The following is a 19455-nucleotide window of genomic DNA, read 5'->3' as shown; positions in this document are numbered from 1 at the left end:
GCAGCGGGGGTTATATGTCAAATGGGCTCCTCTGAAGGGCAAGGCTGTTCTTCCCCTGCAGCTGCCAGGCTGCTTGAAATTAGGCAGAATGATTTTGCATTTGGATAATAGGCGGGAATTAACTGCGTCTTACAAAGTGCTGCATAATGATGGGAAATGTGGATGGCGCTAATCAAAGGCATCTGCATATGGCATTCTCACTGTGTGTAAGAGGCAGGCGTCTGTGTGCACAGAAAGGAAATGAGCTGGTAGGGATTGTATGGGGGCGCGTTTGAGAAGTTGCATCTGCAGAAGGGGCCTCTCTGCTTCCCTTTTCTACATTGAATCCTGACAGAATGCTTGAATTCGGAGGCTGGCATGTGCACTTGCTTTTGGTTCTTTTTGTAAAAATAGCTTTATGGAGATGTAATTTATACACCATGTAGTTCACCCATTTTAAGTGTACAGTTCTTTAAAAAATTTTTTTTTAGTATATCTGCAGGGTTATGTAGCCATCACCATAATCTAATTTTAGGACAGTTCTGTCTCCCTTAAAGAAGCTGTTCTACATAGAGACAATGTAGTGGCTTTGAAGAGCCACCTCCCCCACTTTTTTTGTTTTTTTTTTGGTGGGGATGCAGATTAATGGAGACCTTTTACGGAATCATACTATTCCTCAGAAAGCATTTGTTTTCATAAATAGCCATAAACTGTATCTTAACGTTCCAAAGGTTACCTGCTTTCCCGGACACAACCTCACGCATTATGTTTAATTACTGGATTCATCTGCTAGTTGGGACTTTTTCAGCTTCAAGTGACAAGTTCCATTCATTTAGCTTAAGCATTAAAAGGAATGTATTAGCTCTTAAAACCAGAAGGAGGAGGGTTATTGGCTTTAGGAATAAGTGGATTTAGAGATTCTCTCTCCATCTCTCAGATCTTTGGTCCCCATGTTGGTCACATTAGCCCCCTTTACAGCTGGGGGACTAGACATGGAGGTGGGGTACGTACCTGTCCCCCCTTGATGCTCGAACCAGGGGTGCAACTGCAGTAGCACAAGTGAGGCTGAGGGTCAGGTCCCGGGCCTCACCTCAGCTGGCCTCTTTTTGTGTAACTGGTGTTTGTAAATACTATTGGTTTTGATTTATTTCTTCATTCTGGGATTACGAATCTACTCATTGAAGCAGTGGGGCCAGAACAGCCATCTCAGGCATGTTGCAGTCACGGGTGTTGCTGATTCAGATGGTTAGTCAGAGCATCCCAGCCCTGGCTGCAGCCTTCCAAGAGATTCTCCCCAGCCAAGGGCTGGCAAGGTGGGTCTCTCCTCGTGGTCCCGGCTTCATCTCTTCCACATTTCAGTGTCTGATTCGATGCCGTATTTTTTCCTAATAGGTTCAGTATCCTCTCTCTCTTTTCAAGTGTCTTAGTTGTCTCAGTGTTTTATGAACAATTATAGCATTTGTAATTTAGTAAGTCGCTCTGATTTTTACCCCCGATATGACTAGACCTCACTTTTTTTTAAAGATGAATACAAAAATACAACTTACCGGACATTGGTTTTTAAAACAATTTTGTCCCTCCCTCCTTCCTTCCTTCCTTCCTTCTTTCCTTCCTTCCTTCCTTCCGTCCTTCCTTCCTTCCTTCCTTCTGTCCTTCCTTCCTTCAAAAATTAGATTTGATAAAGGTTTAAACTGAAGTTTGGGAAACATTGTTTTCATGACCCTAGGGTTTTGACATTATAAGGGAAGCTAACTTTATACTGGATAATTAAGAAATTCTGAGGCCTGAATTGTGATTTTATAAATCCATGACACCAGTTGAAAACTTAAAAAACAAACAAACTTAAGTCTTATCGAGCGACTGTTCTCTAAATGCTTGGGACACACTGGCACACAAAACAACCCCAAATTTCTGCCCTGGTGGAACTTGCAATCTAACGGTCCAGGAAAGAGACAGCAAACCTAAATATAGCCAACAACTAAGTTATATGGATGTTCGAAGGTGAGATGGAGAGAGTTGAAAAAATAAGGCAGAGGAAAAAGAGGATGAGGATTGTGCAGGCGGGGCTGTCATAAACGATGTCGAGGCTCACTCAAAGGGCGAGACTTTACAAAGATTTGGGAGGAGGTGAGGGAGATCGCCCTGAAGCTCACAGAAGAATGTTCCAGACAGAATGGCCAGTGCAAAGGCCTTTATGGTGGGAATTTATGCCAGGTGTGCTCACAGAGCAGCCAGAAGAGCTTGCGGATGGAGCAGAGCATGTACCTACCCCGTGGGGGAGGGGAAGCCATCACAGGGTTTGGAGCAGAGCAGTGACACGATCTGAATTAGGTTTTAAAAGGCTGTCCTGGCTGGTGTTGAGCCTAGACTGCAGGCAGAGACCAGCCGAGGCCAGTACAGTTAGTAATGAAGAAATCAGAGGTGCAGTGATGGCGCTTGGCCCAGGGTGGAGGTGGCGAAGGTGGTGAAGTTCTGCGTATGTTTTGAAAGCAGAGCTCACAAGACTCTGCCAGTAGATGGATGTGAAGTGTAAGGCAGACGACAGTCAAGGATGATTCCAAGATTATTGGGTTGAACAATTGCGCCAAAATAGCTATCGATGGAGTGGGTTGGATAAGGTCTAGACTTTTTGTTCATGTCTCTTAGCCTTCGCAGCCAGCGTGCGGGTGGGCAGCTGGACTGCAGGGGTTGGGGAGAGGGCCGGGCAGGAGATGTTTGGAGCCCAGACACTAGGTCAGGTCAGCAGGTGAGTGCAGATGGGACAGAGGAGCTGTGCTGGAGAGGTGCGGGGAGCGGGGAGGAGAGCCCAGAGAGTGAAAAGTAACCAGTGAGTTAGGGAAGTGGAACAAGAGTAACAAGCAAGCGTTTCCGGAATTGAAACTTTTTTTTTTCTTTTGAATAACTTATAAATGTGGAACCGTGTTCTTTGCGTCGATACAGAAAAATAAGAAGTCCTCTTTAAGAGTGTGCACCTTGTTGTTCTTGATTTTTCTAAAGGAAACAGAACTCCAATTTTTTTTTTAAATTTTCACAAAGATATCCGATCATTTAACAATTTTGGAAAATCAGGGAAAGGGAAATGTTACTGATAGCCTGCCCATCCCAACATTGCTGTTAATTGCCTCATTTTCCTCTGTATATTTTTTAATTATAATGTTGCAAGTGACAGTTTTGTTGCCTTTTATTGACTTGGCAGCATTTTTTTTTTTTTTCAGGTTGCTAGTATTAGCTTCAAAACAATTTTTGTGAGAGAGCTCTACTTTCATAATCAGTGTTCATTCCTGTAAGGACTACATGGATAAAACAAAGTTGCCACCAACTGATCTTTGCTTCCCCCTGCCTTTTCTGCTCGGCCCAGGAGTCTGTGCGGGATTCGTGCTGTGCTTTGTCTAGGGATGGAGAGTGCTGGAAAGAGAGGGGAAGGTGTTAGAGAAGGACGGGGCCGAAAAGGAGACCTGGAACTCGACCGGGGCTGGCTGGGCACTGGGGGAGTAACACCTACAGGGCCGGACAAAGGGAGGGCGGGCCTGTGAAAGGAGGCCTCTCTTCTGGGCCCGAGTGACCGCGGGGCCATTCTTTCTTCCATGACATCTTCTGCAAGAACACTTCAGTGCCTCAAGGGTTTGAAAGGAAAATTACAATTTAAAAGGAAACCCTTCATGCACTATTTGCATATGAGTGGCGTCTATGTAATTAAGAACAATTAAATTCCTTGGGCTGAATCGAAAGGGTGGCTCCTGCTCCTTCACGGCTGTGCTGGTGGAGTGCAGCCTGGAGCTGTCAGTTCCCTTGAATTAAGTTGGAGGCGGTGTCCCCCCTACCCCCATAAAATTCTGGAAGAGACACCTTTTGGCCTTGTTTTTAGCCTGATTTGCTTCTTTACAAGTCCATGGAGCTCAGAGTATGAATCTTTACTATTTTGCTTTTCTGCTGACCTTAAAACTGATACCTCTCCCCTCCCTGGGCAGACACTTTGCTGGGCACCTTGCAAAGCTCCTTCAATACAAATTTCATTGACTCCTTGGGGTGTTCCTTTATACTAGCTGAAGCTGAAGTTCTGATTACTAGAACATTTGATGATCTCTTGTACTAATTCTTCTAGTTAATTCGCCTTTGTTAGTTTCTTCTCTGATTGGGACCCAGTGACCCTATAGGCCTTGAGACTTGAGCAGAGCAGATTTTTTCACTGTTATAACCTTATCCCTTTCTCCCAAGACTGACTAGGAAACGGGACACTGTCTTCCCCTGTTGTTCCTCTTCCGGTTCTGCAAGAACTCTACAGTTTGACGCAGTGTCAGATGGACTTTAAGTAGTGCAGAAGGGAGCTGTTTTCCATTGTAGGTTCGTGCCCGTCACCCCAGGGGAAGGAGGCAATGTGTCTCAATAACCGAGGCAGTTTCAAGAAGTCTTTAAAAAGTAGAATAATTTTTATTACTTGCCTTCACTGCAGTGTAAAGGGCATTGGACTCTTACCGGCCAGGCTCCTTCTAGGACTTTATTCCTAGGAGGCCAGGTGGGGACATCATCACCTGTGTGTTCCTTCTAACAGCTCTTTTACTTCTGGTGTGGCCACATCAGTCTGAGTTCCCTGAAATGTCTCACTGAGGTCCTTGCACATCTCTTTATGTCACTCGTCCCTGCATGTGATGAACAAAAGGTTCTGAACTAGAAGGTAGTTTCTGCGTGCCTAGTCCTACAGGCAGTCCACATATAGGCATTTCTCAGTTGACACTGCATGTGACCAGAGCAGCCACCAAGGTGACCACCACAGTCAGTGACTTTTCTCAGTGAAAGGGAGCACGAGCCATCCTTTCTTAGAATTTTCTTTGTTTTACCATCAAATTTGGGTTATGTTTGGGTTACTTTTATTGCTTTGGCCAAATATTTAGCCTTCTGATGTATTGGGTTCTGGTCCTGAACCGCATGAAAGGCTGGCACTGCTGGAGCCAGCCCCCCGGGGGCAAGCCAGGGCTGGAGCCCTGGGCCAGTGGCAGCTGCTGCTGTTTGAAAAGGAGAAGCCTTTTCAATTCGAATTAAGTTGCAGGTAACAGAGTTACAAAATACCAGGGGTTTAAAACAAGATCCTGTTTTCCCTCCCCTTTGAGGCTCCAGGAAGTCTTTAGGACCTGGCTCTCTCCCGGTCACTGTGTTCCTGTCCCTGGGATGCCAGCTCTGGGCCTCTGGTGCAAGGTGGAGACATTTGTGTTCATGGCAACAGATGGGAGGAAAGGGCCAAAGGCTTTCTGGAAGCTTCCACATGGTACTTCACCTTACATCCCATTTGTTGGAACTTGTGGCCATTCCCAGCTGCAAGGGGGCCTGGGAAATGTAACCAGCTAAAAATTACATGGAAGAAGGAGAGAAGGGATATTAAGGGCCAAAGAGCAGCCTCCGTCACAGAACTCCAGAAAAGAAAGCATGAAACCTTTACCATTATTTCTCAAGGGAAAATTGCTTTTAACATAACACATTTTTTAAGTTACCATTCTCTGCCTTACCTTCAATCCCTAGGAAATAAACCCCAGCCTCCTCTGCCTTGCGTTTAGGACTACTTGTTTTTCTGGGTATACCCTAGATTGCTTCCTCCAGTGTCGGTAGTCTTCGGGTTTCACATGAGAAAAATCAGCTTTCAAGCCATTCTGACAGTGGGATTATATCGCATACGTGAGCTTAGCAGTAGTAAGTTACGCTCTGTGGGCAGGTGTGTAGTGTACACTGGTGTGTCTGTTCAGTGGACAGCTTATCAGTCTAATTAAAAGAACGACTTCTGCATGCCCTTTTAAAAATTACATTCAGCGCGTAGGTCTTTTTAAATTGCTTTAGAGGGAGAAGACTTGACCTTGCGAATAGCGTCATCCAGGTCTTCGAGAAACAGGAATGCTGCAGACGCACAAGCGAGTCTTGTGCGAGAATGACTACAATCGCTGTGCTGTTCTCAGCAAACCCAGCAGGGCTCCTTCACTCCCTGCGGCCGAGAGGGCCCTGAGGCTGGCCCTTCCAGGGACAATTAAAAAGCTTAGGGATTTTTCATTAGATTTTTTTCGAACAGTATTGTTAATATTCTTTGCAATTGCCTGAGGATTGTTTTTGCTGTGTTGGCCCACATTGGGGTTAAAAAAAAATCAATCGGTTCATTGTGTTTGAATTCAAACTGTTCTGGGACGTGAAGTTACATAGGATTATTTTTATATCTTCCAAGAGACTCTAAGCAGTTGCCGGACGGACGTATCCGCCTTTCTGCAGCCTGCATGCCTTTGTTTGTTCTTCCCGTTACCTCCTTCCTCCATTTCTCACCTGGAGACAGCATTTCCAAGCTTCGAGGCCCTGCCCACGGCCACCTCTTCCAGAATGCTTCTCCTTAACCTGCTCCACCCTATCTTTTCCTCCATGGAATGTGCTCTGCCTTGTATGTGAGACTGTAGCCCAGCCTCTTCTTCATCTTTGGATTTTTGGGTCACACTGCCTTCGCTACGGCACCGCTTCAGTGCAGATAGAGTGAAGAAATGAATGTCGTGGGCCTTGGCATTGCTGCTTTTACAATATGAGTAAGTTTAGCTACCGAGTTGCTTTAAGGGTTATAGATGAACTTGTAAAAAAAAAAAAAAAAAGCTGATTCACGTTCAGAGACTACTACTGTCTGAAGTTACATGGGCACTTCGAGAACTCAAAGTTGGTTTTCTAAAATAAGAGCTGTAGTATTGCACGAACTCGCATCGTCTTCCTGTGACTGAGAAGGAAAAGTCCATTCTCAGCCAGTCTCCCCATTTCCTTATCATCCGTGTGAATTTCTGCTTGGGCTTCCTCTTCCTGACATGTAGCATCTGCCCGACTCTGTGACTGCTGGAGACGTTTAATACTGAATTACTTTCTCATGAGCTGAAAGGTAGTACAAAACGTATTTTGCAGATTTAAAAATCATACTTAATTATTTTAACACATAGTGGAGTCGAGGGAAAAAAAAAACACGAAATCTTTAAACCATAGATGAGAAGCCATATGTCGCAGGAAGGAGCAAGTTGGAATGGAAGTTAGGAAACACGAGCTTAATTACTGGCCTTTTCTTTTATAGGTTTTTGCAAAGTCATTTAACCACGTATCTAAAGGAGTTCTTTAGAGCGTGTGGACTGTGGTATGATCAAATGTATAAATGTAATAATGTATTGTAAAACTCTTTAGATAAAGTGCGAATGCAGTGCCTTTTGCTAGTGAGAAGGAGAGGAGAGATCTGAGTGGCGTCAGTGTCGGGTCCCGGGAGAGCCGTCGGCAGCAGTCGCACGGGGAGTTAAGACAGGCACGGGAGTCCGGGTCTCATCTGAGCTCCCGGTTGGGCAGGTAGGTTAGGTAGGCCGTCAGTCACCCAGAGGGTGACACAGCGCCGTGAGCGGCTGGGGAGAGTAGGCAGGCTGTTGAGTCCCATCTCGGATTCCATCTGGAGGTGCCTGTGGGCCGTCGACGGCCCGGCGTCTGGGTCGGATGGAAACACAAGTCAGGAGCTCAGCAGAGTCCAGGCCGCAGATACACAGGCTTGGGAAATGAATCAGTCAGACCACAGAAACCACCTCTGGCTGATTTAAGCAGAAAAGGAATTTATTGAAAAGCTGTTGGGCAGCTTACAGAATCTCTAGGAAGACTTAAGAACCCGGCTCAGAAAACAAACAAGCCAGAAGGGGACTTAGCAGCTAGAACCGCAGCCAAAATGTGTCTTGAAAGTGCTCTTCTGAGGATACCGCGCCTCTGCTGGTTACCCCACTGCACAGCTGCTGTGGTCGCCCCCAGAATGATTTCCCTTTTCTCCCTTCCCTTCTTCTTTCCCTCTCCTTCTTCCTTCCTTTTCCTTCCTTCCATCAGCTCCCGATGCCCGGCCTCAGGCAGGTGTCTCTGGCCAAGTCTAGGTCATGCGCCAGCACCTAACTGCAAGCAGGGCTAATAAAATTAGTAAGTGGTTCTTTCACAATTCAGATGGGGTGACAGTGGGAAATCTGTGAATATAGTAAGGAAGCTTAGCTGCTGGACAGCCAAAGAAAAGAGAAATGTCTGTATAGGAAACATCACCTTATCAGTGATAGGTGAACCTTGGGGGGGCGGGGGGGGCGATTGGCCCCGGAAGAGTAAGAATTGAGGAAGAGCTAAGGGAACAGTAATGTGGGAGAGATAAGCAGAGGGAGGGGAGCTTGCCAAGGAGATGAGAAGGAGCAGCTGTAGGGGTAGGAGGAAGACTGGGCAAGATTTCCTAGAAACCAAGGGAGGGCACTTCGAGAGAGGGTAGCCAGTGGAGAGATTAAGGGAGCTCAGCGCTTGACTTCACAGCTTGTCATCATTGATGACCTCAGCAAGAGCAGCCTTGGTCAGGTGAGGATGCAGGGTGCCAGAGAAGGGGTACGGCAGGCAGGGTGGTGTAGGGGCTCTGAGTGTGGACTCAGACTCCCATTCAACCCCCACCGCGGAGCCTATGGGCTTAGACAGGTCGTTTCAACACTCAAAGTGTCTTTTTCCTTGTGTGTGGAAAGGCGATAATGCTGCTACCCACACAGGGTTCTAAGGATTCCGTGGGATAATACAGCGCTGGGTACAGCATCTGGTACACTGTACGTGCTCGATAAATGAACTTGCCGCTGCTGTTACTTTTGCTAACAGTTTGACTACGAAGGGAAGAAGAGGACTTGAGCTGGTAGGGAGCATCAGGGGATCTCGAGTGAGGTGGGCAGGAGCCTGTCATGGAGTGAAGAAAGAGTAGGGAGGGAGATGGTGCAGATCCTGGAGAGGGCAGGATGGAGGCTCTGAGGCCCTGGAGTGAGCCCAGGACCCTCCCCTGAAAGGGTGGGGGGGTTAGTCTTTGACAGAAGGAACACCTCATCCATGGGCGGTATGACCACAGAAAAGGTCATCAGCAGCTCAGGGGACAGACTAGCATGGACTTTTGTCTTGGCCTTAAGAAGGCTGGGCCATCAACGTGCCCGAGGCTTTCCGTAGAAACAAGGAAAACCATGTTCTACCAAATGACCTTTTACACCCAAAATACTGTCTTGTCTTTATTGTTAAGTGATTCTTCTCAAGTAATTTACCAGGAAGAATAGCAGTTCTCACATAAGAGGACATACCTGTGTATGTCATGTTTTTTCCTATTAAACTTCCAGGAAGTTTTTTTTTTTTTTTTAAATTAAAAATGAAAGTAGAAAGCAACTTGTAGTCTTGATGTAGAATTTTATAGATCATGTAGCTTTAGAGGTCATTTCATAAATCATGCAGTTCGGGCCATTCCTTTTTCCTGAAGGCCCTGGAGCTGGATGCCTACCTCAGATCACAGAAGCGCTTCAGGCAGTGTTGGCACCAACTGCAGGGAGCCTGGGGAGACCTCGCCCTGGGATGAGCGAGCCTCAGGAAGGGCCGCTCCCAGGCTGGGGCTGCCTGTATCTGTGCAGCCATCAATTCCAGATTTATTGCAAAACGGAAAAGTATTCAGTTCCTCCAAGGCCCCTGGGAATGGCAGCAGAGTCCTGCTCAGGGTCTGAGGGAATTAATTAACAATGCAGGAGTCCCTGTCTTAGGGGCGTCTGGAGTCTCCCCAGCCCTGGGACCTAATAGGCACCCATGTTCTTGTGACTCTAAAGAATAGCCCAGTAAGTAGCTCATTTGCATAATAGGTCTGTCCTTGAAACCGATGGAGTCTAGACAGTAGCATTATTTCGATGTGGTTTACTTTGTCACCTCTGAGGGTTTGTGAAATGAATGGGAAGCCTTTTCTCTTGTCCACACAACCCTTTTACTCTCTTCCGGTGGCTAAAGCCCTTGTCGTAGGCTCAAAAAAAAAAGTTTTTTTCTTAAACGTGTGTTACACTCTCCAGGTATTGAAAGAGTTCACATTTGAAAGGCACTAGCTGTAGATGTCAGGGCTTCTAGAGACAGATGGAAGGAAGCCAGTCCATTTAGGACTGTGGAAAACCAGACAGTTCCACCCTCCCCGTAGGTGGTCACTGTTTCTCACATTCCTCTTTGAAGGCGCAGGTATTTTGTCACTTGTTCTGAAAGGACTCTGGGGCCCCTGCAGGACCTCTTCTGAAACATGGCAGTGTGCTCTAGACTTCAGTTAAACCTTTGGGTTTACCTTGAGCCACGGTACCGTCCCTAAGACTCGTGTCCTGAGCATCATGGTGAGCACTGACCTTTCCAGGGTCCCCCGTCCTCACAGTCCAGAGGAGCTGTCTTTGTTGGCTGCGGGGCTGTCTCAGGGCTGCTTCCTCTGCTTTCTCCTTCCCTCCTGCTCACACTTGTCTCTGTGATTTAGGCTCCGCACTCTACTCAGCCAACAGCCAACTTTCTAGTGGGTTTCCCTTGCTCAGATGGTGTTCCCCATATGTGGCCTGTGTGTCCGTAAACCGTGCTGAAAGTGGCCTCCATTCAGTTTCCACTCACGTTAGCTCTTCATTGAGGCCCATTCCCCCTCCGCCCCTTTGAAGCCTTTCCTGACCTCTTTTTTTTTAGGTAGGTTTTTCCTTTTCTCTCTTTATTCGACTCTCTGGACCTTCGAGTTTTGCTCATCCTGCTTGGCCGAGCCTTGTTCAGCTTCCTGGATTAGAACCTGCAGGGGACACTCTTGCTTGAGGCGCCGCCCGCTCCAGGGCAGCCAGGCCTTGCCAAAGAGCTAGGAGCTATGAAGCTGGGTCTGGAATCGATGGGCCCTGTTGCTCATTCTGGAGAGGTGGCTCATGGCCTTTGAAAAGATGTCTTTTGGTCAAATAACATTTGTGAAAGGCCAGAAGACTTGGTGATAGTTAATTCATCTCCCTATAAGTTCCTGGACTGAGTTTTTCTAAAGGATGTATCCGATACCAGTAGATGGATTTAATTTCCCTAGGAATAAGGAGTCTGGGCATTCCAGCCCTCTTCTGAGGATCTCAGAGTCACCTAGTCCGGCTCCCTCAATTTGCCGAAGAGAAAACTAAAGTCTGTGTCACACGTCGTGTCATAGCTTGGACCTGAACCCAGGTCCCCTCATCTCCAGTGAAATTTCTTTTCTACTAGCCACTTTTTTGGAACTGTATTTGTTTTCTATACACAGAATTTTAAAACATTTTTAAAAAGAGAAGATGAAAGAAAAAATGTTAGATCATCGAAGGCAAAGATAGTCTTTCAAACTAGCACGTGGAATTCCTTGTCCCCGTGTCCTGTGGCTGAGGGAAGGCTCAGCTCTTTGAAGAAGGTGGTGTCTCTAGGACAAGTGCTGCAGCAGGAATGTGTGGCTCAGGGTCTCCGTGAACAGGAGCCCACTCACCTCAGACTACTGTCACTTTTTTGTTCTTGTCCCTCCCTATGCCTCACTCTTGTTATAGAAGCCAAATGGCCTCTTTTTAATTTTTCTCTTTTAATTAAGACCTTTTCCTTATAATTATCTTGCAGATGGGGAAAGGGTGAACATTAGAAATATGCGGCATAAATTTATAGTTTATTTTTTATAAGAGTCGTGTGTTTATGCCAGATATGGGGACCCTTAAGGTGAGAGAGGCCAGGTGGATTTGACATAAACAGATGTGAAGTGGTTAATGCTGACTTTTGAGAGAAAGGGGGAAAAGGAGGGAATTTTATCTTTTATTGCGGTCGCTCTTAAAGCTTAATTTATTTTTTTGAAGCTGTCAATTTAGAAGTGAAAACTTTGGCCTCTTTAAACAGTGTAATTTCTTAGCTAGCACTGATATTTGAGGATAATTGTCGATGTGTCCGTAGTTAGTTAAATTTGGTGATTTGCAGCTTTTTTCCCCCTTGAATCTTTAATAAATACTTGAGGGTGTATGCATAAGTGTGAGTTCTCTCCAGGTAAATGCCTGAGTCAAAAACGGTTTTACCTATGAGGTCTGACTTTTAAATTTATGTAGTGATGTTAAATCTCCTTGTAACTTGGTCCATTTTCCAAATTTTAAAGTCCAGTGAGCTGAAACTGACTAGTAAGAAAGACGAATCTATTCTGACTTAAGGGAAAAATACGGATATGGTTTTATTTCTCCACTGTGAGGTCAAAATAGAGACTTCTTTGAAGTGAGAGAAATTCTGGCATTTCTACCAATTTCGAGTTGGACTTTTTGGTTTTCATTGGGTATGTAAAACTTCCTGATTACGGAACTTCAGAATCTGTCATGCTGTGAGATGGCCCAGGTTTGTATTTCATTTGTTCTATTCAGAAATAATTGCTGCTACCTCATTTGGGTCTTTTAAATCCAGAGTCAGCTCTGACTCCAAGCTCAATTGGCTTCTCCTCCTGTTCTCATTGCTCTTGTTAGATTCTCATCCTCCTCTTAGTAACATGATATGTTTATTGCATTTAACTCGGTGCCAGTCATGAAGCAAAGGCATTATCATCTCATTTTAGACTCATGATGGTAGATACTATTGTCATCTCCACTTTACAGATAGCAAGGCTGGGACTTGAGAGTAGTTAAGTACCTCTCTGGGCTAGAACATGATGGCCTTGGACCTGGAAGACAAGTTTATCTGGACTCCGAAGCCCAAGCCCTCACCCAGTGGGCAAGACTGCCTCGGTTCCTTGGGGAGGTCATGGGAACTTGGAGAGGCCTGAACGCCATGCTAGGTTCATGTTTCTGACCTGGACAGATCTGCATTGGAATTTGAGCTCTGCCTCTTAGTAGCTGTGTGATCTTGGGTGAATTATTTCAATCCTCTAAACCGTCTTCATTCAGAAGTTCTATGTGAAATCTGATGATAAATCCACTTTTGGTACACAAGAGAGGAAGGAGACTGTCAGTAGTTATTTTGCTTATTACTGATACAGTAGCTTGACTTCTGTACGATAATTTTTGGTATGCGAAGTTACCTGTTTTCGTCTTCTGGAATTCTGAACCCTCGTCAGCTCCGTCTGGAGTGGCGTGGCCATGGTGCCTCTGTTGTTGGCACCTCTGTGTGTGTTCATCACTTTCTGGGGCTCCTCAAAACATATCTGGAGGCTCCTGGGTGTGTTAGTGGCTTTTTTTTTTTTGCAAGTAAGTCATGGAGTTAGTCCTGGCCTTTGGAAGTTTGAAGGGGCCCAGCAAATAACATGCCTCTTCTCTGCTGAAGCTCCACATGAGAGGAGAGATTGGCAGGATAGGCAGATGGAGACTGAGGCATCACCTTTGTTATTAATACGGCTGATTTTGGAGACAAACTAAAGGAAATGCGAATAGAAGATTGCAGAGAGAAAGGAGTCGTAGGAGAAAGGATGGAGAACAGGAAGCTTAGATAGAGGCAAAAAAATGGAGGAGGAGAAGATTGCAGCCATGGTTCTCCCTATGAGAAGAGGATTTTGGAAGAGGGTGTCTGGTCTCTGGTCTCTGTCTCGTTTGTACCTTCAAGGAAAATAGGAAAGGGAGCTGCTGAAGGTCACAGAGCTTCTGTTGGCCAGCAGGTTTGAAACTCAGATGTCTGCTCCTGTACCAGCCCCAGAACCATGCTTGGTGGAGGGCTACTTGGTGAGAGAAGAAAATGGAAAGATTGTATTTTGGAAAGCTAGCTGGAGTCTTTGAAAATCATCATATATGTTACATTTAGAAGCTTCTTCAGTTAAATATTTTTACATGGCTTTTAAAATGTCATATGACAGTTGATATTTCCTTGGTGTGTGTGTGTATATATGTATATGTGTATGTGTACATATACATGTATATATAACATTTTTATATTTTATGTCTTTAAGTATGCTTACATATTATTAGAGCTTGTTTTTGTAAGATTTTTAAATTTTTTATTATTTTTTAATTGAAGAAATGATTTTAATTCCCTCCTTCTACTTCCCCCTTTCCCCGTCCCCTAGAGCTTATGTTTTTTATGTGTCTTCTTTCCATGCTTTTTGGTATGTTAATTGCTAGCTTTTGATGCTGAAGGAAAACAGAATCATACTAATGATTAACAATTGCTGAAATTATATGCAATGGTTATCCTACCATGTCCTACCATGTGAAATTTTATGTGATGGTTATCCTTAAAAACACAGATCTGGTTATGGTTTCAGCCTTCAGGAACAACCCTGGCCATGCACCCATCTTTTCCCTGTTATAAGTCTTCAGAAATTTAGTGGCCAGAGCTTTCTCTGTCTCCAGCTCCTTTCTCCCACCCTCACTCCCATCCAACATACTTGTATGTCTTTTCTTGATTTGAGGTTTATGAAGATAGTCATGTTATCTGAATTCCTCCAGAAATGAAGTCTGTTAAAAATTAGATTCTTCCACATTTTTGTCTGAATGCTTACAGAACCTGTACGTTTGATATAAAGATATATTAACCATACTCAAAGAGTATCTTAAATTTTTGCAACTGTAGAATTATATTAGACTGCCAGTAATTCAATCTTAGTGTTTAAAATCTAGTTCAGACTCATCTATGAGGGAATAAAATTGTATCTCATAACTTAGCATTCAAAATTTAAAACTACAACAGAAGTTAATCTCTCTCTTTTTTTCTTTTTTAGCTTCTCAGACAAACTATTTAGTGGAAATGGCTTACATTTTCAGCCATCAGTTCTAGATTTTGGAATTCAGTAAGTATCTTTTATTTATAATTTTTAAGAACTTATTTGCATTGGCTTTTAGAATATCTTTTATATATATATATGATGTTAAGTACTTTTAAAGTGTATTAATCATAGCGAGTGATATTGATCTTGGGACTTGTTAAAAGGAATATTTATGTGAAATGGAAGGTGTAAGAATTGTTTTAGTCCTTTCTTTAGTTTTTAATAAATATACCTTATAATAATTTATAATGAATAGAATTTAATAAGAAGTCAATATTAAGTCCTTGTTTTTCTGAAACAAATCAGATTATTTTATAAAGAAAACCTAAAATATTGATGGTTTTTCAGTTTTTTAAATTAGATTCATTTACTGACTGGTTTTAACTTCTCACTATGCTTCAGGATTCAAAATTGCACTGTGCAGACATTAGTTATTATAATTAAGACTTCGGAAACAAGTTAAGTGGAGAAGACAGCACCTAAGCTGTAATTACTTACACTTCTTACATCATGTTAAGAACTATGAGGTGAAGGGAATGTGATCTGAGTGTCAGTTGAGGGACTAACCTGGGAACTCAGAGAAATTAAGGAAGAGAAGGGCGAAGCTGTGCAGAAGAGGAAACTTGAGGACTTTTGTTGCTGTGATGATGTTTGAAATTTAAAGTGTCTAACTCCCTCGGTGCAGAATAATGCCACATTGAACAGATGTAATCTCAAAACAGCAGTTTCAAGGGTGAAAGTTAAAGGAGTGTTTCAGGTGTAAAAACTTGGTTTGCTCTAGCAGCCTGGACCATCACTTCAGTTTTACAAAGAGCTTCGTTGAGTTACAAGAAAAGTTATGTGAATAAAATAACCACGGTGTTGGGAGAGCACCGGGCCGGGTTGGTGGTGGTCCCCATGGTGTGCCCTCCCGTATTCATCTGCATAGCCAGCCGCCTTTCCATTTTCTTCTGATCATCAAAAGTTAGCTCTGAAGTGAGGGAGAGTGAATTTTCAATTTACAAGGACCTTGTTGAGCTTTTCAAAAAGATTCTGTGAAAGGAGGAAGAGACAAAAGTGTGAAAGGAGATTGCTGACTTTACAGGAGTCTATGTGCCTGCTTTTTGATTTATTATATATTTATTATATTTATTTGAATTGTTATATTTTTACTCTTAGGTAAAGTAACTTTTTTAGATGCTAAATTTATAGTAAAACTTCACGGATTTCAAATTCTGAGAGAGCACTTCGCTTTTGTGAAAAGTCTTTATTGTAAAAAGAAATTTTAATTCGGGACGTATTACTGATTGGTAGATGTAATAAGGTGGATAGTATTAAGTACAATTAGATTAGGATAACAATTCCAGGTCATAGAGCTCTGGCTGTGTATGATATATTTACTCTTTAGTAACATAAAAATCCTGTGATCAGTGCACATGGATTTATGTATATATTAGCTTTATATGTTAATTTGCTTATGTAGATATCAATTGTTGGTCCTGATGGCTGGAAGCATGTTGAAAAAATATTTAAAGTCTTTGATTTGGAAAGGTTGCTAACTTTTAGACTTGAGCCACCTTTGCATGGTTCAGTTATGTTTATATAGTACTTCTGTAGTTCTCAAAGTACAGTCATGTCTCTTGTCATTTGAGTGTTGTGTTATCCGAGTGTGTGTATGTTTGCGTGCGTGCATGTGTGTTCAGGCATGTACTAAAATGTGTTTATACATTTGTTGCAGAGGAGTAATGCAGTTTGCTCAAGGACATTTTACTAGAAGTGACAGAATAAATCTTCTAATTTCTAAGCCAGCACATACCATGCTATTTTTTTTTTTTGTGAGTAAAATCTATCTAGAATATGATTCAGGAAATAAATTGTTTTTCCTGAAAATTTTAAAATCTCAGTAAGAAGAAACAGTAGTTTAAATTAGAATACTTTAAAAATTAGGTTTTTTTTACCTTATTTCTGATAATTGACATAATTTATAGGCATTAGATTAAACTTTAGACAGTTTTTCTGATTCTTCATTGCCCTATTTCAGCTTTTGCTGTTGTTTATTTTGATGTCGACTTTTTGGCCAACTCCATCCCTTTCATAACTTTGATTTCTTTCTAGGGTGCAGAATCCGGGTCATACTGTCAAGTTGCTCTCCGCCTACTTATTAGAGTTTATATTAGGGTTAATATTCTGCTGGTCCTGAGATTAAAAGTGCTCATCATTCGTAAGAGATTTTAATCATTCTTTCGTAGTATTAAATTAATAGAGCATCTTCCAGTTGTCACTAGTGAAGGAAATTCTTATCCTCATAACATTTTTAAAAATAGAATTAAAAAAAAAATAGAATAAAAATAGCGCAGTGGTGACTAGGTTTCAGCCAGCATTCTCTGTCGGGTCTGGCGAGGTTTCTGGTGGATGCAGTCCTTGGGCTTTGTTGCATTGCCTCTTTGTAGCCTTATTTTCTAATGTGTTTCTCTGAGAGATATTTGTATCTTTTGAAATGAAAAATCTTTGATTCCAGCTGTGCGAATTGGGATCTAAAGCTTTGAAGATAAATATTAATAACTTTGCTGATTGATTCATGCTGTTTACCTAAAATCATGGAATTGTCCTTTTTATTTAATTTAATTCAGAGAAAAGACAAATGTAGACCTGGTACTCTTAGGTAGGGCTTTCTGAGGTGACCCTTTATGCTTATGGGAGTGTAAGAAAATATTAGTTGTATAATCTAAGAGCACTCTAAAAAAAACAAGATTTTAGTCACACTGATTTGTATTTTACTTGTAACTGGCTGTAAAAGACTTATTTTTTAAAATACACATTGGACATATTAAACCTATTAAGACCTGTGATTAAAACTAGAAAGAAAAGCTAGAAGAAAAATCCCAAGGATTTGCTGGTGATAAATATAGTATTTTTGAAATCTCATTGTGTATAAAAGAAACAACATTTCATTTTTCTAAAAGCACACATCTCTAATATCAGAGAAATTGGAATAAAATCAGAAAAATACAAGCATAATATAGATGAATTTTTTGCCAGATTTAGAATATAGTGTTTTTTCTGGGGCTTACTGAGAACTGTATATTTGGGTCTCTGCCACTGAGGGTATTAAAACTGGAGAAATGACTTAAGTGAAATGTTTGCAGACTTTCTGTTTATCGCAGCATAGTTTAACTAGAGTGAATTTGGTATTGGGCAGCAGGACTCAGAGGTGAAGGTTTAGAGGGAACATTGCAGGTAGCTCCAGGTAGGTGGGCTAGAGACCAGCTCTTTTTCTCTTACAGTTCCTTTGTCAGGGCAGCCTTGTAGGTGAGAAAGTCAGCATTAAGGTCTTTAAGGTACTTGCTGTCAAGCAGAGATTCTTAATCTGAGGTTCAGGGAGTTTTGAAATTCCGTGTAAATTTTTGTGTGTGCATGTTTGTGGAGGAAGGAGCCAAACCTTCATCAGTGTTCGGAACGACTCATGATTTAAATGGATAAGAACCACTGCTAGAAAGTGATGCAGGGTTTTCATTTTTCTTAGAAGAATGGTTTTTTAGCAACGATTAAGTTTTCGTTTTATAAGATTTAATGAAGTCTCTTTGCAAGTTGAAATTCATTCCCCGCAAAAGAAATGGATTTTTCTACGAGTAGTTTCCTGTCTAAACATATTTTCGTTTGATTTAGAGTCCCAAGTCGGGCAAGTACCTCGTTCCCACTGTGTGTTTTTTGCAAGCATTTAATGGGGCCTAGATGGGTTGAATTCTTCTAACACAAAAACCAGTGGGGTGCTAATGTGGGTTGGCATAAGTTTTATAAAAGAAAGGATTTTTTTTCACACTTGTGGATTAAATGTTTTATTAATAACAGAATTTTGATATTTGTCGCCTTTAACTTTATAATGAATATCAACAACTGCCTTGGTTTAAGGAACACATATGGATGGATGGAAGGATGGATGGATGGATGGATGGATGGATGGATGGATGGATAGTTATATTTATCACCACACAATTGCTTTTTCTCCTTGTTCCTCTCCTAGGTTCCTGGGACACCCTGCAGCCAAGATTCTCTATGTTTATAACCCGAGTAGGGAGAGCGAGGTCGTGGTGAATTCAGTGTTTACAGCCGCTAGGCATTTTCATGTGCCTCCCGTCCACTGCAGAGTAAGTGTTGATGGACTCGTGGACACTGTGCCATGGCGTGCCGCCAGGGTGCCTCGCTTCCTCTGGCCTGACGTTTTTCCTTTCTGCTCCGTCTCCCTTTTTTCTGCTACCCAAACTCTGTCCTTCTGTGTATTTGCTTTAGCATTTATTTTTTCAGTTGTTCATCCTTACAGTTTTGGGGGTTTTGATACCCCCAAGGAAAAAAAAGTTTAAAGAGTCTAAACTGGGTAGTAATGGATATATAGTTAATGTGACTTTTTCATCAGTAAAGGGCTACAGGGGGGATTTCCAGTGACGTGGCCTCCTCCCTTCCTGAGCTCAGGAACATTTCTCATCAGGGAACATGATTTTCATGCTTGGGTGCCTGTTTTCAGAGAGCTCACTCTTCATATCAAGGCACTAGAAGGGGGAGAGTGAGGTATCTTTTTGGTGTTGTTCACAAAAATAATTAAGAATCTTTATCTCAAGTTGTACCAGCGACATATTTAAGAGAACATGGCACGAAGTAATTTAAGTGCCAAGATATGTCTGGCCATTCTTGTGGTTAATTCTTACTGTCTGTTAAACACAGTATCAGAAAATTTGTTTTGAAAATGACTACAAACGCTGAAGCATTTAGTACCTCATCCAAGTTTCAGTGGATGTACCATGATCTCTTCACCTGGCGAACCTACTAATATAGTTAGAACTGCTTTCTAAGTGTAGGACTAAGAGGTAATGAATGGCTCTTTATAAAGCTAATTTGTACTGGAACAGACATCAAGACCCCAGTCTTCTAATACTTTTAATTTCAGTGGTCTTTAACTTTTAATGAAGTTCCCAGTTACTAGTGGGTGTTATTTACATATTTTGCTCCTT

General features: G+C 42.5%; 1 protein-coding gene across 1 annotated transcript in view; it reads left to right on the top strand.

Moving 5' to 3' along the window:
* Positions 1–19455, top strand: part of TMEM131L (transmembrane 131 like) — a 146251-nt gene that overhangs the window by 55397 nt on the left and 71399 nt on the right. Inside the window, exons 4-5 of the mRNA XM_023530164.1 lie at positions 14429–14497; positions 18474–18597. Coding sequence (XP_023385932.1) covers positions 14429–14497; positions 18474–18597 — 193 coding nt within the window. The remainder of the gene's footprint in view (positions 1–14428; positions 14498–18473; positions 18598–19455) is intronic.

Source organism: Pteropus vampyrus, unplaced genomic scaffold, assembly GCF_000151845.1.
Source record: "Pteropus vampyrus isolate Shadow unplaced genomic scaffold, Pvam_2.0 Scaffold47, whole genome shotgun sequence".
Classification (NCBI taxonomy): Eukaryota; Metazoa; Chordata; class Mammalia; order Chiroptera; family Pteropodidae; genus Pteropus; species Pteropus vampyrus.
Note: the sequence above shows the minus strand (reverse complement) of the source record. Positions and strands in the feature narration are given on the sequence as shown.